This window comes from Nannospalax galili, unplaced genomic scaffold (genome assembly GCF_000622305.1).
Source record: "Nannospalax galili isolate Female #2095 unplaced genomic scaffold, S.galili_v1.0 scaffold49, whole genome shotgun sequence".
Classification (NCBI taxonomy): Eukaryota; Metazoa; Chordata; class Mammalia; order Rodentia; family Spalacidae; genus Nannospalax; species Nannospalax galili.
The window spans coordinates 590,819-611,607 of record NW_008359444.1 but is presented as its reverse complement, the minus strand read 5'-3'; the positions used below and the strand labels follow the sequence as shown (position 1 = coordinate 611,607).

Genomic DNA, 20,789 nt, shown 5'->3' with positions numbered 1-20,789 from the left:
GCCCCATCCTGGAGTCAGAGGGCAGGGTGAATAGCGGGTTGCCCAAGCTCTTTGAAAAGCTTTTCCAAAGCTGCTGACTGAAACAGGCTGAGCTCGAGCTCCCTCGACTTCTGCTGGATGTGAGCTGAGAGTTGCAGCCTCCAGCTCCCAGCCCCATAGCTCCATGGCCATCAGCACAGGGTGTGTGGACTGAGCCTCCCCACCAAGGCCCCTCATGTCTACTCTTTGGTTCCCTGCTAAGCCCAGCATGTGCAGAGCAGGGCTTCCAACAAGAGACATTCTTGGCACCCCATGTCACATCCCTGAGGGATACATCCCATGCACCCAAGGAAAAGCCATATACTACTCTGTGCCAGTGGGTCCCGGGGCTGCTGGTGAGGCTGTGCCATATTGCTGGACTGCATAGATCCACTTGTGTACCCCCCTCACCCAGGCTGAGGAGAAGCCAGGAACTCATGAACGAGCCTCTTCCAGGCCCTGAGACTTCGGATATGACAGACCCCACCGTGGACAGTGAGGCAGCGCCCACAGCCCTGCCCATGTGTGGCTCCATCTGCCCCTCATCTGGGAGCAGCTAGGCCACCTGGGCCATGTTCAAGGGCAGTTCCCTTTCAGGCTGCTTTGGAGACTCAGGACGGCCAGGAGGTGGCAGTGGGCAAGTACCTGACCACCCAGCCGACCCACGAGGCTATTGGTGTGGTGAGGCTACCAGGAGCCATGGGTGCCCGTTGAGTGTGGTGGTTGGGCAGGGAGAGCCCTTGGCATTTGGACTGCAGTTACCTCCAACCACGGAGGAAGTCATGCAGCCAACAGGCTGGCTGGTCCCTCTAACTACAGGCTGGCAAGTTACAGGTAGCCAGGGTAGCACAGTGGGGCAGGAGCCCTTGGTCTTGGCTGTACATAGCCTTGTGACCAGGCCCTGCTGTGGCCTAGGCAGAATGTCCTTGAGCTTGTTGCTCAAAGCTGTGGGGGTGGCCCAGGCCTTGCTGGTTCTTGTATGTCACTGAAGGCAGGGGCTAGGGGAGGGAGTGGGTGGGATGGCAAAGAATGTTTTCTAGAAGATATACACTGTTCTGGCAATTTCTGCTGTTTCTGTATAGTTTTCACCTCTGAGAATTACAACGTTAAGAACTGCTGTGTTTCTTGCTCAGTGTGTTCTATGCCCACAGAATGGTGGGACCCAGTTTTCTGTGGATAAAGTCTGTTGGACTGGGGGAGCTGGGCGGTGGCTGTCCCCGCATTTATGGAGACTAGAAATGGGCTGCTGAGGGCAACTTTGAGGTCTGAGTGAGGTGAAATATGTCAAAGACAAGGGAACTCAGGGTAACCCAGTGTGGCATTCACAGGCCCCATCAGGTGCACAGCAATGCGTGGAACATCTGCCCTCACTGCCCCAGGGTTCTATGGTCAGAGGGGCAGCTTGACCTCTCCTGTCCTGAGGAGTTCCACCCCTCTAGTCCAGGACGCCACAGGACTGAGTGGGTTCACTTGGGGGAACCCATGTTATGTGTGGGACCCTCCCAGAAACATGAGGAGGTTCCCCAGTCACTACCTGCAGTCCCTTCAGGTGGCCAGGCTCCAATGAGGACCCAGTTGGCCCTTAAAGGTCAGCGTGTGGCAAGGAAATAGTTGAGAGATTTTGAATGAATGTATAGTAGATGACCATGATGAACACACCTCTCCTTTATGACTCTGAGGGATGTAGTTGCTGTCTGGGTCCTTTGATCACCCTTCTCGATGTGGGAGGTGAGAGACAATGACATGGGATTGCAGCCAGGAAGAGCCCAGGGCTCCAGTCTAAAGCCACACTAACCATGTGTGTCTCCCAGAGGAAGATCCCAGAAGGAAGTGGTGGGCCCTCCAGGTTGGGTCTTCTGAGGCGTTGCTTCAGGGACCAGTGAGACTTTATGAAGAGCCCAGATGCAGACACAGGCCTGTCAGTTTCCAGAGAAATGCTCCCTGTTGCCACTGAGAATGGACTGTTTGGGAGAGGTGGGCCAGGCAGTATAGGAGGCCTCCTGCTTGAATTCCATGCCTGGGATACAGGACTGGGACCATCTTTATGGAAGAGGCTGAGGCCAGGAGGCTAACCCAGCAGTTCCAACTTCAGGAAGGCTCTGATGGGAACTGTCTGATGCTTTGGCTGCAGAAGTGGGGCCTGGCTATAAGCATCTGAGCAGGTCACCTGGGCTGACCCCCACACCACATCACACCTGCAGGGTGTGCCTCACAGCCCTCCATTTACCTCCTCACCCCAGTTGAGGTGGTTTGGGCCTGGCTAGTTGATGTAGGTGTCCTGCTGATGATCATCAGCCAAAGTCCCTGAGAGAACAGCCCCTCCCACCATTTGGGTCCAGTTACTCCCATGGCCCAGAGCAGGCAGAGACCTCACAGCTGAGCAGGGGTGACGGGTTCCATGGTCCTTGTGTAACTGCTTGGCAGGGTGAGAGGGAAGTCTTAACTGTCCATGCACAGGCAACTTCTAACCCAGACATTTTTTATTGACCCAACTCACATCAGGCCTGGCTGGTAGCCAGCCTCTGGTACAGCAGCATGCAGATCCCTGGCTAATATTTCCTCACCATACAAAACTGCTACTCTAGGAAACCTATGGAAAGACACGCTCTGTAGTAAAAGGAGGCTGGTCTTAGCTAAGAGATCATAAAACTCCCTAGAGGGGGGCTGCTTTAGGAGCTCAGGTTTGGTCCTTGGAACTGTATACAAGTGAATCTTTATGTGGGAGGGAGCTGCTCTGCACCGAGTAACTGGTGGATCCCTGAAGTCACAGGAGCTCTGCAAGGCAGAAGCCCCACTTACTTGGTCTCCTCCCTACACCACAGCAGACAGGGACAGACCCTGGAGAGGTAACTGCTTCTAACAACATGGAGCAGATGAAGCTCTGGGGGCTCCCGAGAGGCAGTGGTTCCTAATGGGAGAGGCAGCAGCAAGCGCCCTGACCTAGACCCACCCTCACAAGCTCACAGGCTGGAGAGAACTTCTCTCAGGAAGCACCTTTATGGTGAAGCCAAGTGGGTGGGAGGCACCTGGTCACTGCCATGCCTAACCTCCTTGCCCTGGCAGTGACGTCTCCCCAGATTCAGCCCTCTGGAGGGGTGTCTCACAGTGGGATCTGGGACCCCAAAGGAGAGTTTGTAGGGGAGGGGAGGACAAGGCTGAGCACCTTTCACAGTAACTTCTACAAAGGAAAGAGCTAACTGAAGTGAGTGATCCTCACACCACCTGCTGGTGGGCACAGCACCAGCTTGGACCCAAGTCCCGGTCTAGGAAAGAGAAGTGATGTTGGAGCGTCCACCAGGGGGCGCCATGATCTTCTGAGCAGTGCGTCTGGCGATATGATCATCGGCCTGAGACCCTGAAGAAAGGGCAGTTGAGTGCAGTAAGGATGGAGGACAAGTATGGGGGCCCTTCCGTACAAAAGGGGGGTTAGAGATGACTGGCTGCACCCAGGAAGCCAGAACCACAGAGCCTACCTACCCACCCTCAGGCTATCTGAACTCAAGGATGGCTTTGCTCCCCAAGATCATGACTGATAGGGCAGGTGGCCAGGCTGAAGGGCACAGGAAAAGCCGATGGATAACCAAGGCTGACCCTCTAGGAAGCCTGTCCTGCTTGAGTCCCTGTGATGGGACTCAGCTTCAAGATGACCTTGGGTTCTGAAGGACTTGGCCCCGATCCCGCATCGCCAAGAAGTAACCAGGGACTGCCATCAACTCCCAAGCAGGAGGATACAAGAGAAAGGGGACCAGGGCAGTGTGGCCCCGACCCAGGGGAGGGGAAAGAAGAGGGAAGAGTCTGGCCTTGTTCTGCAGGGAGAATGGGGGATTGGAAAGCCCCTCAGCTAGGGGATCGATTCTGGTGGTCAGCATGGTGGGTGCATTATAGCGTGCCTCCAAGAGCTGAGACCCTTGCCTCCCACTTTACTGGTGATGCTGGGGCTGGTGGGACTATTCTCATTTCAGTCCCACGGAGGTGACCCCTCCCCTCCCATGGAGCCTGGGCATTCCATGTCCAGGCCTGGGCTGACATGTCCTTTCCAGAATGCTTGATTCAAAGTGGGGGGGTCATCTCAGCAACACCCCGATACTGGAATAGAAATAGTCTACCACAGTGGGGGTGCACACCCCACTGCCTCTCATGGGGTCCCAAACAAGGTCCCTCACCAGGGTGTCTCCCATCACAGTGTCCACACTGGCTGCCCAGAGGCCCCTCCCTGGGAGATGCCCCATGTATAGGTCCAAGTCTCCAGCAAGGCTCAGAGTCCTCTAAGCACAGGCTGGACCTGGCCACAGAGCTCCTTCCCCAATGCCCAGATCCAACTTACCAGACAGGCTGAACCCCGACTGGTGCAGGTTGCGCACAGGTGGCACGGAGATCTTGCCAGGGCAGGATGCACGGGCCTGTGTTCCACTCCCTGGCTTGGCAGGTAACATCACTTCATGGACTGGCCCATCATACAGGCCTCGGGGCACACCATGGATCTCTGCCAGCTGTGGGGCCAAGAGAGCTGGGGGTTGAGCCAGCTAAGCAGCTGGAGGGCAGCAGTCTGCCTGCTTTGCACCCCAACTTGGCCCAGCTCAGGAATTCCGTGCTCCCCTGCCTTGCACTAAAGGAGCCCACACAGCTTCATACAGGCTTCCTTCCTCGGTGCGCTCCCTGCATGCTCACAGCCTGCACACTCACACGGTTACGTCTGCACCTGTGAGCAAGTTTTTCTAGGGAGTTCCTGCATGCGTGTTCATCCAGCAGTGAGACCTCAGCCACTATGGCACAAAGCAGCCTCATCTGGAACTGGAACCAGAACCAGGCTCCAACTGTGGCCCGAGGAAGGCCAGGATGAGGTTCTGGGTCCAATACCCCTGAAATGGTTCAGACAGCCAGAGGAATTTCCCAGGACCCCAGTATGAACGGATGACCTGAAGACTGAAGTCAGATCCTTAGATGGACCTGTGCTCCTGGCTGGCCTTCCTTTGGGAGTCCTGGGTCACACATGACAACCAGGCTTAAACCAGCCCAGGAAACTATGACTAGAGCCTGTCGGCAGGCATGGAGGGGGGTGGGGGGCAGATGATAGAGGACCAGGGCAGGACAGAGTCCAAGTATTCAAGCACGACTGAACCATCCTCCACTACCTTGTTCCCATCTACAGATGGGACTGAGCCTGCCTCGGTCAGCTGCACCACCTCAGGCCCCTTTCGGGGTCTCCATTCCTGCCCCACCCTTCAAAGGTCAAGTGGGATGGGAGTTGTGAGCTCTGGGCCACAACACATTTGTGGTAATTTACTAAGGAATGTGGTTATAGATGAGTCTATATCCACATTTCCTATGACAACTGTGGGTACTCTGTCAACAAGACGCATCCAAGCAGCTGACAGCGGGCACAGAAGCTGCCAGGCTTCCACCCCTCCCTCCCCAACGATTGGCAGCCCCTTGGCAAATGATGGGCCCCATTCTGCTTTTCTGACCCCTGGGAGTCAGAGCCAGGTCAGCCAGGAGACAAAACTTCACACCAGCTCCCTGACTCTGACCTGGCACCCATTTGAGCCCCTCACCCTCACCCCAGGTCAGCCCTTTACCCTGTTGCGAGCCTTTATCCTCTTATAGACAAAGTCTGGGAACGTCTTCCGGGGAATGAAGCGGCCAGCCCCTGGGGTGACAAACAGGTTCCCGTCCTCTAGCACCACTCTGCCCTGACTTATGACCACCATGGGCACTCCTCGGCACTCCATTCCTTCAAAGATGTTGTACTCCACGTTCTGGGGAGAGGCCCACACACAGCAACCTTCATCCCTGACCCCAGGACTGGCCAGCACTGCAGGTGACCTGCATGTGCTGTGCTAATACCCATACCCAAAATGCAACTGAAGTGGACAGGTATCACAAAAGGAATCAGTTCTCAACCAACCCAGCATGTCCAAGTCATAGGGTTCTTATGAAGCCAGAGGGAGTAGAGTGGGGGGTCACCTGCCCTTGTTTGGGTAGGTATGGCACCCTCTGCCTCAGTCTCTATCTGTAGGATGGATCAACAGATCCAGCCACACACCTTTGGGGGAAGGAGACACGAGGCATTGGTTAAGGTGCTGGGTAGATAGAGCTCTGGATTGGCCAAGGCTACCAAGAGCCACACTGGGGGGTGGACAGGGGTCCCCATTCCTGGACCTCTCCTGGGAAGCTCCTCAGGGCCTGGTTGGACCCTACTGAGGAAGGAGGCCTTCTCACCAGGTTGTGGCTCTTGGCAGAGATGACCTTCGTGGCTCGGGGGTTCCAGATGACCAGGTCGGCATCAGAGCCCACAGCCACACGCCCCTTCCTGGGGTAAAAATTGAAGATTTTGGCAGCATTTGTACTGGTCACACCAACGAATTCATTCTCGTCCATTTTCCCTGAAGCCTGAGAAGCAAGAAGACCAGCTGAGGGGAGGTTGTGTTGTGGGTCACCTCAAGATCAGGAGGGGCTCCAGCCACAGTAGCATCACGGCAACACCCCAGTGGCACAAATGCCCATCCAGGCAGGGGCACCAATGACTATGACCAGGCAGTTCAGCGATGTGACCACTCCTGGGGATACAGCCTTATGTCTAGCTCCCTCTGTGAATAAACAGTGACACTTTGATGTCAACATTGGTGTCCCTGGAGGCACTGTGACAGTCTCCCTGGTTCACAAGAACTCAAGGTGGGGACTAGGATGTTGGGGGAGGAGAGACCTGCCCTCCAGCCTGCATGTGTATACATGAATGCATTTCGTCTGCTTTTTAAAAAAACTTTAAAAATGTTTTAAATTTTTATTTAATGTGTATGTGTGTATTGCCTGCATGTAGGTAAGTGCACCCGTGTCATGCAATGCCCAAGGAGGTCCGAAGAGGCTGTCGGATCCCCTGGGACTGGAGTTACGGACAGCTATTAGCTGCCATGTGGGTGCTGGGATTCGAACCTGGGTCTTCTGCAAGAACAACCAGTGTTCTCAACTGCTGAGCCATCTCTCCAGCACCCTGCTTTTTTAAAAAACAAATAAACAAACAAACAAACAAACATGGTTTTGCTGTGTATCTCAGGCTGACTTTAAATTCTCAGTCTTCCTGCCTCAGTCTCCTGAGTGCTGAGACTACAGGCCTGTACCATCTTGGCTGGGAATAAATTCATTCTTTAAAAAATTTTTTTTTCATTGACGTCTGCCCTGGATAACTTCGGTTGTCAGCTTGACACACCTGGGAAGAGGGAGCCTCAACTGGGGAACTTCATCCAAATGGCCTGTGGACATGTCTGTGAGGCATTTTCTTGATTAAATGATGTGGGAGGGCAGAGCCCACTCTGAGTGGTGCCATGTGGGCAGGTGGTTCTGTGCTGTGTAAGAAAACAGGCTGAGCACAAGCCAGGGAAGCAAGCCAGTGAGTTGCATTCCTCCGTGGTCTCTGCCTCAGGTTCTGCCCTGCTTGAGTTTCTGCCTCGGCTTCCCATCAGTGACGGACTGTCACTTGGAAGACTAAGATGAAATAAACCCTTTCCTCCCCAAGTGGTTTTGGTCAGTGTTTTATCACAGTAAGAGAAGGTAACAGAATGCAACCATGATATACTTAAGGGGTGTTGAGTACCACTCTGATACACAATGACAGTCTCTAGGGAGGGGAACTGTCCACACATGCAGATGTCTCTTCCCAAGGGATGTTAGGTGTCATGAGCTGCTGGGCTAAGGCAGGGAGGGGTGGTTCTGGTCTCTATTTCAGGAGCATTTCTGGAAGAGGACATCCTGCTGACAGCCCTCCTGCACCCCCGTCCCCCCAGGCCTGGACTCACCACGCATTTCTCCCAGACCACAGACATGCGCTCCTCCACGCCATTGATGCCCTCAGGGATCAACGTGAAGTTATCTTTGCCAACAGCCTTCTGGGCAGTAGTGAAGGTGCAGTGTGAGCTGCCGGTCACCTGGAGGTCCCCACTGAGAACAAACCAGGGTCAGAGCAGCCCAGGGTCTGGCCCCTCCAGGATTGGCCAAGGCTGGGTCAGTTCCAGCCTCCTGGGCAGCCAGCCATGGGAGTGGAGAGGTCGGAGCTAGTACCTCAGTACAGAAGGGAGGGCATGGACAGCGTGGACAGAACGTGAAGGGTATGAACTGAACCAGGAAGGGCCCAGAGCAGAGGGTAGGGGAAGGGAGCCCCAGCTGGGACCAAAGGGCCCTCACCTCCCTGACTGGCTGCCCTGCAGGAGCCTGGGGTTCCTGTGGAGGAAGCACAGGCACAGAGGCCACAGGCTGACCTGGGCTTTGACCGAGTGACTTCTCACCTGGACAACAGGGAGGTGAGGTGATCCGCAGTGGTGGGGTCCGGGCTAACGGGGGGCGAGGTGACAAAGGCCGCAGCCTGGGCCCAGTTCTTGCTCCAGTAGTGTGAGCCGTCAGTACCCAGGCTGGCAGCGAGGGGCTCCCCAAAGACCACCACACCTGAAGTGGGCAAGGCCTGTGGTAGGCATCACACCCGCAGCCTGCACCCCACAAGGGCCTGAGCACAGCACAGGCTTCACACTGTGAAACCAACACCCCTTTGTTCCTTGCTTTACTGGCCAAGGAAAGCTTGTCCTTTTCAAAACTCTGGGGCCCCTGGCTAGTTATTTGTTATTAGGGGCAGGGGTCCAGTAACTGGAATAATAACCCTCTCCATATCCAAAGCTCTGCTAGGGGTCAGGCTGTTGGGCACTCTAGCTGGGTCAGAGTAAGACATGACCACATCAGCCTGTCAGTGCAGACTCTCATGACCCTGAGTCCCAGACCTGGACCTCCTATCAGGGCTCATGACTCTAAGCTGAGCTGTTCCCATGAGTGAAAGGGAAAACACCAGGCTCAGGGTCGGGTGGGGGCCAGTGCAGCTGCAGCAGCTTCTTAGGAGGAGGCTCCTACAGGCCCTGCCTGAGCTATGCCAACAACCCCACTGATCCTCTTCCTTGTGAACAGGGTGGGTTTCTGCATCAATCTTTGAGGAAGGGAAAATGCCCAAGTACACACTCACTCCAGGGACTCCACAGCCTCAGGGCAGGTCTAGGAAATGAAGCCTCATTATGAGACCCGGTGGGGAAACACACTGGCACTGAATCCTCTATTGCTCTTGAACATGCCACCTTTTTACCCCCAGTCCCAGCTCTCTCCAGGCCCTGGTGGCTGCTGGGGCTTCTGTGGCCCTCTGAGCTCCGCAGCCTTTCTGGGGCTGCACAGTCCAGCCCCTGCCAACCACAGCTGTAGACAGACCCCTCACTTGCCAGGTCACATGATCTGCGTCTAACTAGTTAGAGTGATATGGGCAGGGAGCGTCCCCACCCTCAGGCCTCAGGAAGCACCCCAGCTCTTGAAACCACAGCAAAAATGAAAACGAGCCCTCCATAGGAACAGAGGCCCTCTCTCAAACGCATCCAGGGAATTCTGTCCCTGGCATCCCCTGGAGAATAGATGCATAGGCCCCTGGTTTGCTAAGGGCCTCCCTCCAGTAGAGAGCTGCTCTCTGACAAGGCTGGAGACTGGGGTTTGGCCCCATCCCTCAGGGGACACAGGGCTCCTGAATCTCTTGGGCTGCACCCCTGGGACTAACAAAGCAGGTGCCCCATGAAGAGGCCTCCTCTGTTTGGCCTACCACTGGAGGCCCTCAATGACCAGCAGAGCTCCAGGAGGGTAGGGAGGTGGGGAGCGAGGGCTGGCACTCACCCCTGCGCTTGGCCTGAGCAACTGTGTCAGCAGCACCCTTGCTCATCACCTTGGTGACATACAGTGGGCAGTTGGCTTGCTTGGCAATGGTAACAGCTCTGTACACAGCCTCTGCCTCTACCTGGTGAAGGGAAGGGACAGTGAGGCCATGAGGGGTTCTGAGACTTCCTGACCCCCTGGTTCTGCAACACCCGTGGTATTCCGGGGCCCAGCCTAGGCCTCGGTGTCTGGAATCCGGGCTGACCCACACGGTCCGCAGGACTCAGTGCATCCCTTGCCTCAGGTAAGTGCCATGCGTGGAGTGACAAGTGGTGGTGTGGAGGATGCCAGGCAGGCAAGGGGGTCTGTTGTGTCAAGCTGCCCAGGTGAGGGCAGGACAAGCATGTGGCACAACCGACTTAGACCAGTCCCAGAGGGAACAGCGGTATGCTCAGCAAGCCATACTCACCTCCTCCGGGTGGCTGAGCACATGGCCCTCAGGGCCGGTGACGCCTTGTCCCAGCAGCCGCTTCTGTTCCTGAATGACCAATAGGACGCCTTGCTCCAGCCCCAAGGAGCTCAAGCCCTGGACACGAGGTCTGTGACCAGCAAGCCCTGTACCCCAAGCATAATCCTAGGCCCCTGAGCCTCCCAGAACAACCTAATCACAAACTCATAAGAGAGAGGACTTGGAGAAAGCTGGCCCAAGACAAAGGTTCATGCCTGGAAGACTCCCCCAGCCCCCCACCCCACCAGTCACACGGCACTCCCCAAGTGGGGCACGTTGTAAGGCTGGCTAGGGTACTTTGATAAAAACTGTGACCGTCATGGAAAAACTTGTGTTGTGGTTCCAGTGTTTCCTCAAGACTCCACCTCATGGGCTACTTGACCTCTGACCTAACATTCCCTCCTTAGAAGTCTTGTGGGAGGAAGCACTCCCATCAGAGCTCATTCTGTCTCCACCAGCTTTGACTGCCTACAAAGCCAGCTTCCTTGGTATCGCCTTGACCCACCCAGCCAACCCCGTGGGCAGCAAAACCCCACACACCTCGTCCACGATATCCCCATTCTCCGCGTGCACCAGGGCCAAGGCTCCCAGGTCCCGGATGAGGCTGAAGATTTCATATATCTGTGAAGGAAGGAGATGAGGTCCTGTGTCTGCAGAGCTGTCTCTCCAGCAGCAAGCAGCCAAGGACACCCACCTGTTTCCTTCCTCTGCAATTGCTCTCACCTGGCCATCGGTACACTGGCACCTGTCCTTGTAAGCCATGAAGACCAGGAAGGAGTTCACACCTGGAGGAGAGGCAGGAGGGGCTTAGACAACCCAGGAGAGGCCCCCAGAGATGGGGACCTTCCACAGAAGCTGGGCTGACTGGCATAGCACCCTGAAGGCAAACCTTCCCCACCGACAAGCCAGGCCACATGGATAGAGTCCACCTGACTCTCTACTGCTACTCATACCCTTTGCTGACCCATTGGGAAGCACAGTTAAGAATATAAACCACAAGGCTGGGCGTGGTGGCGCACACCTGTAGTCCCAGCACTTGGGAGCTGAGGCAGGCGGATCTCTGTGAGTTCGAGGCCAGCCTGGTCTACATAGTCCAGCTAGGGCTACAGGGAGACCCTGTCTCAAAAAAAAAAAAAAAAAAAGAGAAAGATATGCACCACTACCAGCAATCAGACAGGTATCCACCCCTGCAAGGCACAAAACACAGCGATGGGATTGTTGTCACCTGAGCCATATCTGCTTTGTAAGAAAGGCAGTCAGCAGTCAGGCCTGGAATGCTGGGGGAGCCTCTCCTGGGCCATCTGGCATGTCACCTGCCTGCAGGTACTGAGTCCTACTTCACTATGCCATGGCTCATACTGCACACTCACTACACCCTGAGATAAGCAGGCTGGTCTCAGGGCTAGGCTGGACACACAGGAAGAGGGGTTGCTGCCCACAGTGTTGGTGTCCAAGCAGCAGCAGAGCTGAACCTTCCCAACTCCTGACAGCCAGAACCTGCCCACTTCCTTGGACCAGGACCCATGAAGGTCCACAGAGGTCTGGAGGCAGCCCCAAACTCACTAATCCTAGGGCCCCTTGTTCCTCACTGGGTACAAAGTGCTGATGTAAGGCACTCTGGTGTAAACTGAGTCATGCTGCGCCATCCTCCCATGATGACCTGCCTGTGGTATCTGATGGCAGCTATGGTCTGGGGGCAGCTCTGACAGGGAGAGGGGGCTCTGTAGGCACCTCCTTCCTACCCTTGCTCAGAGGCTATAGGAGCTCCTGGTGTTGCCTGGAAAGCCGACTCCACCAGGCCCAGGTTGGGGGAAGTGTGTGCTCCAAAGAGCGCCAGTAGGAGAACTCTCTGGAAATGGAGCCCAAAGGAAATGGCCTTCATGAGGGCTCTCTACCCTTGAGGCCAGAGTAGCCAGGCCGTGTCCCCTGTAAGTGCCAAGGGCTGCAGTCAGTAAGTCCAGTGTCCTGCTCACATGTGAAATACAGACCCCACTCAGAACACTATGGTCAGACATCATATAGTACAATACTACTTTCTGTCAAACCTACCAATAAACTGAGGTGGTTTTAGCTTCAGGATTCTTTACAGGGATGGAGCTAATCCTTATTTATAGAGGAGTCAGTTTCTGTACAGGCAGCAACACAGACATACAGAGCTTAACACAACCTCCTAAAAGGACCCAACAGCCACGGGGAAGGTGGCTGTACCTTCCTCACCTGGGCATCTCTTTTCTGAGAACCAGGGGCCCAAGGACACCGTGGACACTGGAGGTGTCCATGGCAGAGGACCTCCTGGTTGTTTAGAACCTTTGAAGGCAAAAATAACTTTGAGTGCTTCTCCTCCACCTCAATTCCTAGACACCTGCTCTCAGGCTGCCAGACTGCAACAGGACACAGGGTTCCAGGAGGGACCCCTCTGTATCCCTCAAGGCACAGGGATCCCCAGGCACTGCCCACCCTTCACGCTGCTCACCCTTGTCCCTGACCAGGGCCTCCAGCTCCTCCTTGGCGCTTTCATGCCAGCGGGGGATGTCCACATGCAGGGAGTAGTCGCAGCAGGCCGCACTGTCTGCACGCTCCCGCCACTGCTCGTAGGCTGCCAGCAGGCTCACACCCGCATCGGGGAACACATGATCCACTGTGGAGGGGAGCAGGGTCAGCCAGGTTCCCCACCTAGTCATAGTGTCCCCTGTCTCCAAGGGAGATTTGATCTCACATTCCCAAGACAGAAAGGGGGATATGAGAAAGACACAGCAGAAGGAGGTACTGTCTCAACTACCCACCAGTTCTGTCCTGTCTGCTCACAGACATCTCCTGTCCCACATCACCCAGGCCCTGCAGGGCTCCACACTTCCAGAAAGCTCCCCTCACTTAGTCAGTTTCCATGGCTTCACTGACTCACAAACCCCAAATGGTAGCAAATCACTCCTGCACACGGCCACTGTGCTATCACCCCTCCCTGTCCAAGGTCTGAACACTACTCACTGGTCTCTCTTGAGATGTGCCAGGAAAGAGCTCAGAGGGGTCACTGAACAGGATGGTATATCCCAGGGAAACAGCCAATGCCTCCTCCATGCCACACCTTCGACAGGGTCCTACTTATCTGCAGGTCACTCAGATCACCATCCAGGACCCTTGAGAGTGGGTGCATGTGCCCAAAGCCACTGTGCTCCAGCCTCATGCCTGTGGCGTTTGTCCTCCTGGAGACACCTCACAGTCTGTCCAGGCCTCAGCACTGGAGCAGGAGAGGTGACAGTAGAAGTGCAGTTGTCCTGACCCCCTCGGCCCACCATAGACAGTGCTTGAGCAGCAGGGGCCTGAGATGGTTGCCCTCTCCAGCAGATTACCAGGTGACCCACTGCTAGTTTTCCTTAGCTTTGTGACAGAGCCAAACAGACCAAGCTGTGACTGTGGCAGTGGCCGAGTGTTGCGGTGAATTACCCCAAGCCTCCATGGCCACCCTCCCTGATAGCAGCAGGGGCAACGTTTACTGTGTACCAGGTGCACAAAGAAACGTGTATGGTAACCCCTTTATCCTCAGGACCACAAAGCAGATCACCTTCCTGCCCCCCCTCCCAGGCATGTAGTGTGGGCATGGGAGGTCGGGGCCATTGAGGTTCCTGAGACCAATGGAGAGATGCCCAAAGTGGCTATGCACTGGGGTCCCGCTTGGCTCCTGAGCTTAGCAAGTGCAAGTTCATGGAGGCAGGGTATGAATTCACCTCACAGGCTTGTTAAATAGGGTTCCTCAGCCGGGCGTGGTGGTGCATGCCTTTAATCCCAGCACTGGGGAGGCAGAGACAGGCAGATCTCTGTGAGTTCAAGGCCAGCCTGGTCTACATAGTGAGTTCCAGGACAGCTGGGAATACAGGGAGACCCTGTCTCAAAAACACCAAAAAAAAAAAAAAAAGGGTTCCTCTGCCAAGCTTTGTGTAGGGGGGAGATCTTAGAAGACCTATGAGCTGGTGGGCGTGGTGGCAGACACCTTTAATCTCAGCACTTGAGAGGCAAAAGCAGGTGTATCTCATGCAGTGAGAACCTGTCTTAAAAAAAACAAAAAAGCAAAAAAACAAAACAAATCTATGTCCCATGCCTGGTATACATATCCCTCATGAAATGAGATCGCTGTTGATAATGAGTTGAGACATATATGGAGGGAGTTTAAAATGGTCGGTATAGGTGGCCTGTTTCCCAAAACCACAGCCTCCATCTTTAACAATTCCTTAACACAGGTAAGAACTTACTGCAAATGACCTTCAGAGGCGAGGTTCACAGTCAAACAACACAACCCCCAACCTCCTGTCCAGAGCAACGGAGTTTCCAAACCCCAGTTCCTGACCAGCTGCCAGTACCCACAAAGGAGTAAGTGGGCACATATCCATCTTCATCACAGAGCCCATCAGCATCCCAGAGCTGGCCAAGGTAACTGGACCAGAAGAAGCAAGGACAGCACGAGTGTCCACCATGCTTTAGATGGAGACATAAGGAAGGATAACTTAGGAAACAGCCTCATGCAACACTCCTCCTGTACTATGGAGACGGGGGGCCTCTGCCCCAGAGAGGGGTGCTGCATACTCACGGATCATAGTGGTCCCACCCGCCAGGGCCGCCTTGGTCCCTTGACAGAAGTCATCGGCTGGAGTCATGCCCAGCACAGGCATCTGCAGCCGGGTGTGGACGTCAACTCCCCCAGGCAGGACCATCAGGCCGTGGGCATCGATGGTTTTGATGCCCCCGGGCACGATGAGGTTTTCTCCAATTTGTCTGAAAGCAATAAGGGAAGATGTCACTGTTCATGGAGAGCCCAGATCAGAACCTGAACAAGTTCTGTGCCAAGTCGGTGGCTCTGAGAAGTGGGTGTTTGGGCTCCTGACCCTGAGGAAAAGAGCAGCTCAGATAGCCACCTGCCTGCCCAGAGAACTAAACACACTGTCTCAGGAGGGCAATGCAGAGGACCCAGTGCTGTGCATGCACACATACAATCTATGAAGGTCTCTGGGTAGAAACTTACTTAATCAGACCATCTTCCACGTACAAATCAGCATAAAAGGACTGGTCATCATTCACAATCTTCCCACCTTTGATGAGAAGGCGGTCACTCTGGTAGAAACAAAACGATGGACACTGATGGAGACTTTCCCTAGTTGTTAGGAAACATCTCTAGGGCACCTGGAATGACTGAAATTCTGACAGTCTGTAGCCATAAGAACTATCTCAAGCCAAGAGGTGGACACCTGTAGTCCCAGCACTCAGAAAGCGGAGGCAGGTGGATCTCTGTGAGTTCAAGGCCAGCCTGGTCTATATAGCCAGTTCCAGGCCAGCTGGGGCTACATTGTGAGACCCTGTTTAAAAAAAGAACAAGCTCAAAGTCTTGTTTACTATATGCCCAGGTGGGGATCTCACAAATAGCAGACCACAGAGGCAGCCCCACATAGCCCTGGCACTGACTGTTCAGATAATGAAGGCAGGGGGCTGAACGGGAACACCAGGGTCAAGCTGTGTTGGGGAAAGTGTAGAGACACAGTGGATACATTCACAGCTTCCACATCACTGTCAGAAAGATCCATCCAGAGGGAAGAGCTGACAACCCGGAAGGGGCTCCTAGCTGTTCCCCTGCGCACTGAAGAGGCTAGGGGCTGACAGAGCTAATGAGGCTTTTGGTATACCAGAATGCTGTGGGCCCATGATGATGTCAGGAAGTCTGAGGGAAAGCAGAGCCCAGAAGCATCAGTCCTCAGTCCAGAGGCTGCAGCTCAGGGGGTGACAGATGGAGGTGGTAAAACTCATGCACAGGTCATCAGACTGAGACAGACAGAAGAGCACAAAGATGGGGGACGAGACAGGCTGAGGGAGGGAGGAACAGAGGTTGCCCTGGGGCTTCTCTGAGGAGCTGGTACTAGAAGCCATTCAGTGTGAGTGGCCTGAGGAACTTGTTCCAAGCCCAGAAGCAGCTGTACAAAGGCCCTGTGGCAGGATAGAGCTTGAGTTGACATCAGGCCTCAGAAGAAACTAAGGGTTACAACTTAGCAAGAGGAGGAACAGGAGTCAGGGCTCCAGAGTCTACGGGCTGACACTGGGGGCCAGAAGCAGGTTTGATTAGCTCCGATTAATACAGAGATCACCTGGGCTGCTGGGAAGACAGCAGATTATGGTATTAAACAAGGGAAGTGGGGTGGCTTCTGAGGTTATCCAGGGAAGATGAGACCAGGGTTATGAACACGGTTACCAGGCATGAACTTGAGAAGGAATGGGAGTTGGTGGGCAGGACTAAATGATGGAGAGCCATGGGTGTGAAGGGCAACAGAGAAATCAGATGGCCACAGGCCCCAATGCAGTGTGCAGCACTCGAGTGGGTGAGGAGTCTGTGGGTGAGGCCAGCTCCCTGGTCTAACCCCAACAGCATGCGCTACAGCACCAAAGAAGTTGGTTCCACTGCTTGGCACCCGTAAGATAACTTCTAAGACCATTTGGGCTAGGTCATGCGTGCCTTTAATCCCAGCAGTTGGGAGGCAGAGGCAGGCAGATCCCTGTGAGTTCAAGGCCAGCCTGGTCTACATAGTGAGTTCTAGGCCAGCCAGGGCCACAGGGAGACCCTGTCTCAAAAAGATTAAAAAAAAAAAAAAAAAAAAAAAAAATTCTTAAAAACAACAAACCAGCACGGAGATGTGCCACTAGGACCAGCTTTTGCTGTTATTTTACATAGTAAATCATCCAACTGTTGCCTTAAGACTATATAAAGAGGGGCTGGGGAAATGGCTTCACTTGGTAAAGTGCTTATAGTATGGGTCCCCAGAGCCCATGTTTAAAAAAAAAGGGTCAGATGTAGTGGGGCACACTAGCAATTCCAGTGCTGCTCCAGACCAGTGGGAGACCCTAAAAAAAAAAAAAAAAAAAAAAGATACTTCTAAGATCAACCAACCAGTCAGGAGTCATACAGAAAATAGACCTTACCAACAGAACTCTGCCAGGCCCTCGGAGTTGGGGACCTGGCCTTGGTGGAGAACAGGTGCAGAACCACATGGGAGAGGGACACCTGCTGATGTCCTTTTCCTTCCCATCATGAGCCACACTGCCCCTATGAGCTGACCAGGGAGGGCAGTCTGCACTGAACAGGGAAGCCTGGCCACACAACCAGGGCTCCTGTGGCACAGGGCAGCAGGGCCAGGGCTGCAAGCGTTTGTTTGTTGTACCATGAGTGTGAGGCCAGGAGAAGCAGCGGAGGGTATGGCGAACAGACCACCCCCCGAGTCTGCAAGGATGGGGAGCTTTTTGCAACATTCACTGCTCTGACAACAGAGTTGAACTCTGAACTCTCAGAGTTCTGCTGTTCTACCACTATGACAGTCTACCAAAGGCCTGGCAACTATGCCACAGGCCACATCATCCAGCCCTCTGCCTGTCTTTGTACAGCACAAAGCCACAGATAGTTCTCAAGTTTTATACTGGTTGGAAAAAAGTATTCCATGACTTGTAAAAACTTTATGAAGTACATATTTCAATGTTCACAGATGAAATTCATGGATTCAGTCATGTCCATGAAATAGCTCTGTTCCAGAGTACTCAGGTGGAACGGACATGGTGTGGCCCACAAAGCTGTAAAGACTTACTACCTGAACGTCATGAAGAAGCTTGCTGACGCTGTGCAAAGTGAGGCTGCAGCCCAGTTACTGCGTCTCTCCTCAGCTACCTACAGGTACTCACTGACCAGCCCCGCTGAGCACTAGTGCCTACCCAGATCCACTACCCTCACCCCTTTTCAGAGCTGCTGTGCCCCCACCCCTTTCCCTCGGTCCAGCCACTTTCAGGAAAACCCAGCCCTTAGGGGGAAGCCCTGGGCCAGAAGAGTCTTGTGTTCTGGGGTCCTTGATTAGATTCCAGGTTTTAGGCACCAAAACTTGGAGTCTGGGATCTTCTGGGTTTGGTGGAACAAGCCATGCTATGAAAGACCCTCCATCTGGATGGGTAGAACTCTGGTAAACCCTCTCCATCTTCCTAACAGACTGCCTAACCCCTTAGGAAGGTCCTCGTGAGCCTGCCATCTCCACTGGCCACATCTCCACAGCCAGCTGGCTGACAGGATTTCCTCCTTGGGCCTGGATCCCTGAGAACAGTAGGCAGTCAAGAGGCAGGAACTCATTCTGTTCCAGGAGGAGAGGCTCTTTCCTCTTTGAATTTCTTAGGAAGGAGTGAAGCCCTCAAAGGCTGGGGAGCTGACCTCCCTAACAGCCTGGCCAGGCTCCATAGCCCTCATGTGAAAACAACACCCACAGTTGGGTCTGAGACCCTGAGAGCTCCCCATCCTGATCCAGCTGATCCCAGGAGCCTCCCTCTCTCCCTCCCCTCCCTGCCAAGCTCCTGGCCAGCCCCTCAGTGGGAAGGCTTTGTTTCCTGGACAAGTGGGGTGGACACACTGACCTCCAGCTGTCAGCCTGTCGGTACCGGAGAGAGGGTCTGTCCAGAAAGCTGGGACTGCAGCAGGGTGCCGGTCGGTCAATGGTCAGTTACTACTCACCTCCCGCGGGGTCACCGAGCCCGGCTTCCTGGAGGGGCTCAGGGCCTGCAGGGGCTCCAGACCGAGTGGCCGGGGCTAAATCGCTTTGTTTCGGACAAAGCGCTAGAGACACCGAAGCGGCGCAGCCAGGGGCTGGGCGGTCTGCGGGCTGCGCCAGGAACAGCATCCGCGCGCCGCAAGGCCCGGGGCCAACAAAGGCCGCTTCGGCCAGCCGCCCGGGAGACGGACCTCCAGGCAGTATCCGCTCGCTTCCCCGGCTAGGCCCCGCGGGGACCTCGCACGGCCACCTGCGCTCCAGGGAGCAGGCCGCCGGCACACCCGGCCTGTGCAAGCGGATCCCAACCGGCCCCGCAGAGTCCACGCAGGGCCTGCGCGCCCGCTGAGCGACGGTGTCGGTTGCCCGCAGCGCGCCACGGGCGGAGGGGAAGGGCTGGCGCCCCGCCGGGGGCTGGAGCGGGGTGTGGGACTCTCGGGCAGGGCTGGGAAGGCGGCCGCCGCGCTTGCAGGCCACCCCCGCGGTGGGCACCCGGGCGGACGCAGCGGGGGCGGGAGCAGGGCTCACCGTGATCCGGGGGATACTCTTCTTGCCCTGGAAAGACATCCTGATCCGCCGGTCGACCGGGAGTCCCCGGCAGGGGCTGCACGGACGCAGACGTTGGGAGCGGGACACGCGCGGAGCCCAGCGTGAGCGCAGGGCGCGGGGCGTCGGAGAGTGAGCGCGCGACTGGCTCATCTGCATCCCGGCCCCGCCCCGCGCGCTCTCCGAACCGCCCCCTGGAGCTCCCAGGCGGCCACTGCCACGATCTTAGCTCGCACTCGCCGGTGCTGAATGGGGAGGGGTGGGTTACGACCTTTCCGGACCGACGTGTACGCAGTTGGTGCGGTCACGTCCCGCCGGGCCCCGCCTGCGCGCTGCCCTGTCGTGACCCCGGGCACCCCAGGCTCCGGGGTTCCAGACCTTTCTTGTATCCCGACAGCGGCTCTGGAAGAGCAGAAGACTGGCCAGGTGTGTCTGGCCAAATCCAGGCACGGCCCCAGGCCGGAGCATGAGAGCCTGGTCTGATGTGACCGCGGGGCTAGGAGGTGGAGGTGGCCCGTCGCCATGGGGGCCAGAGGGAGAGGACCAGTCAGAGAGAACCGGGAGGGAGACAGCCAGAGACCACAGGGCTGGACTGGGGGCGGCGAGGAGAGACCGAGGTGGAGACTCAGGGAGGAGAAGTCCAGGTGCGGCAGGGCGCGGACGGACGGATGGACGGACGGACGGACGGACGCGCTGCGCGCCCACGGCTGCCAGCACCACATCCCCGCCCACGACGTCCATCCTTCTCCTGCAGGGGACCAAGGGCCAGGGCCACACCGGGCCGACCCTGCGGACAGGCCACACTGGCCGGGTCGTCTCTGCTTGGCTCCTTTGGTTCCTCCACGGGGTCGTGTGGGCCCTGCTGTGGCTCTCTGACCTGAGGCCCTTGGCCGCTGCTGCGCGGCGCTTTCAGCAGTAACATCTTGTTCTCGAAGGCGTCCGCCGAGCTTGGGCCGGGCCGGAAGCTTCACCGGCCGGTTGGGTAGTGGCGCTGTCATGGTGGGAGTGGGAGATGGGCGGGTCAGGTGTCCCAAGCCTCAAGCTTGAGGTCTGACCCGTGGAACCGGGGCGGTCGTGCAGCCTCTCCCTCTCCTGCCCTCTGGAGACCAAGCAGAGGGTGCTGTCCACTCAACAAGTGCTGAACGGACCGGACTCAAGATGCAAGACTGTCCCAAAGAACCTTGTGGGTTTGCCCTCAGGACACGACTCCAGCACTGCTTCCTGCCTGCAGGTGAAGCCAGGGTCTATTTTACTGGACTCTGGTCATTTCTGGTGCTGTGAGGCCCTGACTCTGAATCTTCAGCAAGAAGAGGGTCTGATGATCTGGTTGGGTGGCTTCCAACCTGCGCTAAAGCTAAGGCTGAGGATTTAAGGTGAGAAGGAAGAGGTGCTCTGGGGCAACCCACCTCCACCTTCAGCCCATCAGGGCGCTGTGCTGTCACTTTGGAGCCTACAGAGATGGACTCTGAACAGAGAACTTCACCATCATATTGTCAGCCCAGCCAGCCCCT

General features: G+C 55.8%; 2 protein-coding genes across 4 annotated transcripts in view; one reads left to right on the top strand and one right to left on the bottom strand.

Annotated features, from left to right (window-relative positions):
• Positions 1-1,135, top strand: part of Stk32c (serine/threonine kinase 32C) — an 81,944-nt gene extending 80,809 nt beyond the window's left edge. Inside the window, exon 12 of the mRNA XM_008823150.3 lies at positions 434-1,135. Coding sequence (XP_008821372.1) covers positions 434-578 — 145 coding nt within the window. The 3' untranslated portion in view covers positions 579-1,135. The remainder of the gene's footprint in view (positions 1-433) is intronic.
• Positions 1,136-2,237: 1,102 nt separating this feature from the next.
• Positions 2,238-19,392, bottom strand: Dpysl4 (dihydropyrimidinase like 4). 3 transcript variants are annotated; one of them, XM_008823147.2, is made up of 14 exons: positions 19,261-19,392; positions 15,198-15,286; positions 14,766-14,950; positions 12,660-12,824; positions 10,910-10,971; positions 10,727-10,807; positions 10,148-10,216; positions 9,700-9,820; positions 8,295-8,451; positions 7,809-7,950; positions 6,238-6,408; positions 5,595-5,774; positions 4,343-4,508; positions 2,495-3,373 (listed from the first exon to the last, which is right to left on the bottom strand). In XM_008823147.2, exons 1-14 carry the CDS (start codon positions 19,297-19,299, stop codon positions 3,282-3,284), a joined length of 1,719 nt encoding a protein of 572 aa, XP_008821369.1. In that variant the 5' UTR covers positions 19,300-19,392; the 3' UTR covers positions 2,495-3,281. The 3 variants fall into 3 exon arrangements, with proteins under 3 accessions (XP_008821371.1, XP_008821369.1, XP_008821370.1); XM_008823148.3 differs by lacking the exon at positions 19,261-19,392 and adding an exon at positions 18,602-18,617; XM_008823149.3 differs by lacking the exons at positions 14,766-14,950; positions 15,198-15,286; positions 19,261-19,392 and adding an exon at positions 13,172-13,998 and having other exon boundaries at positions 2,238-3,373.
• Between the last annotated feature and the right edge of the window lie 1,397 nt (positions 19,393-20,789).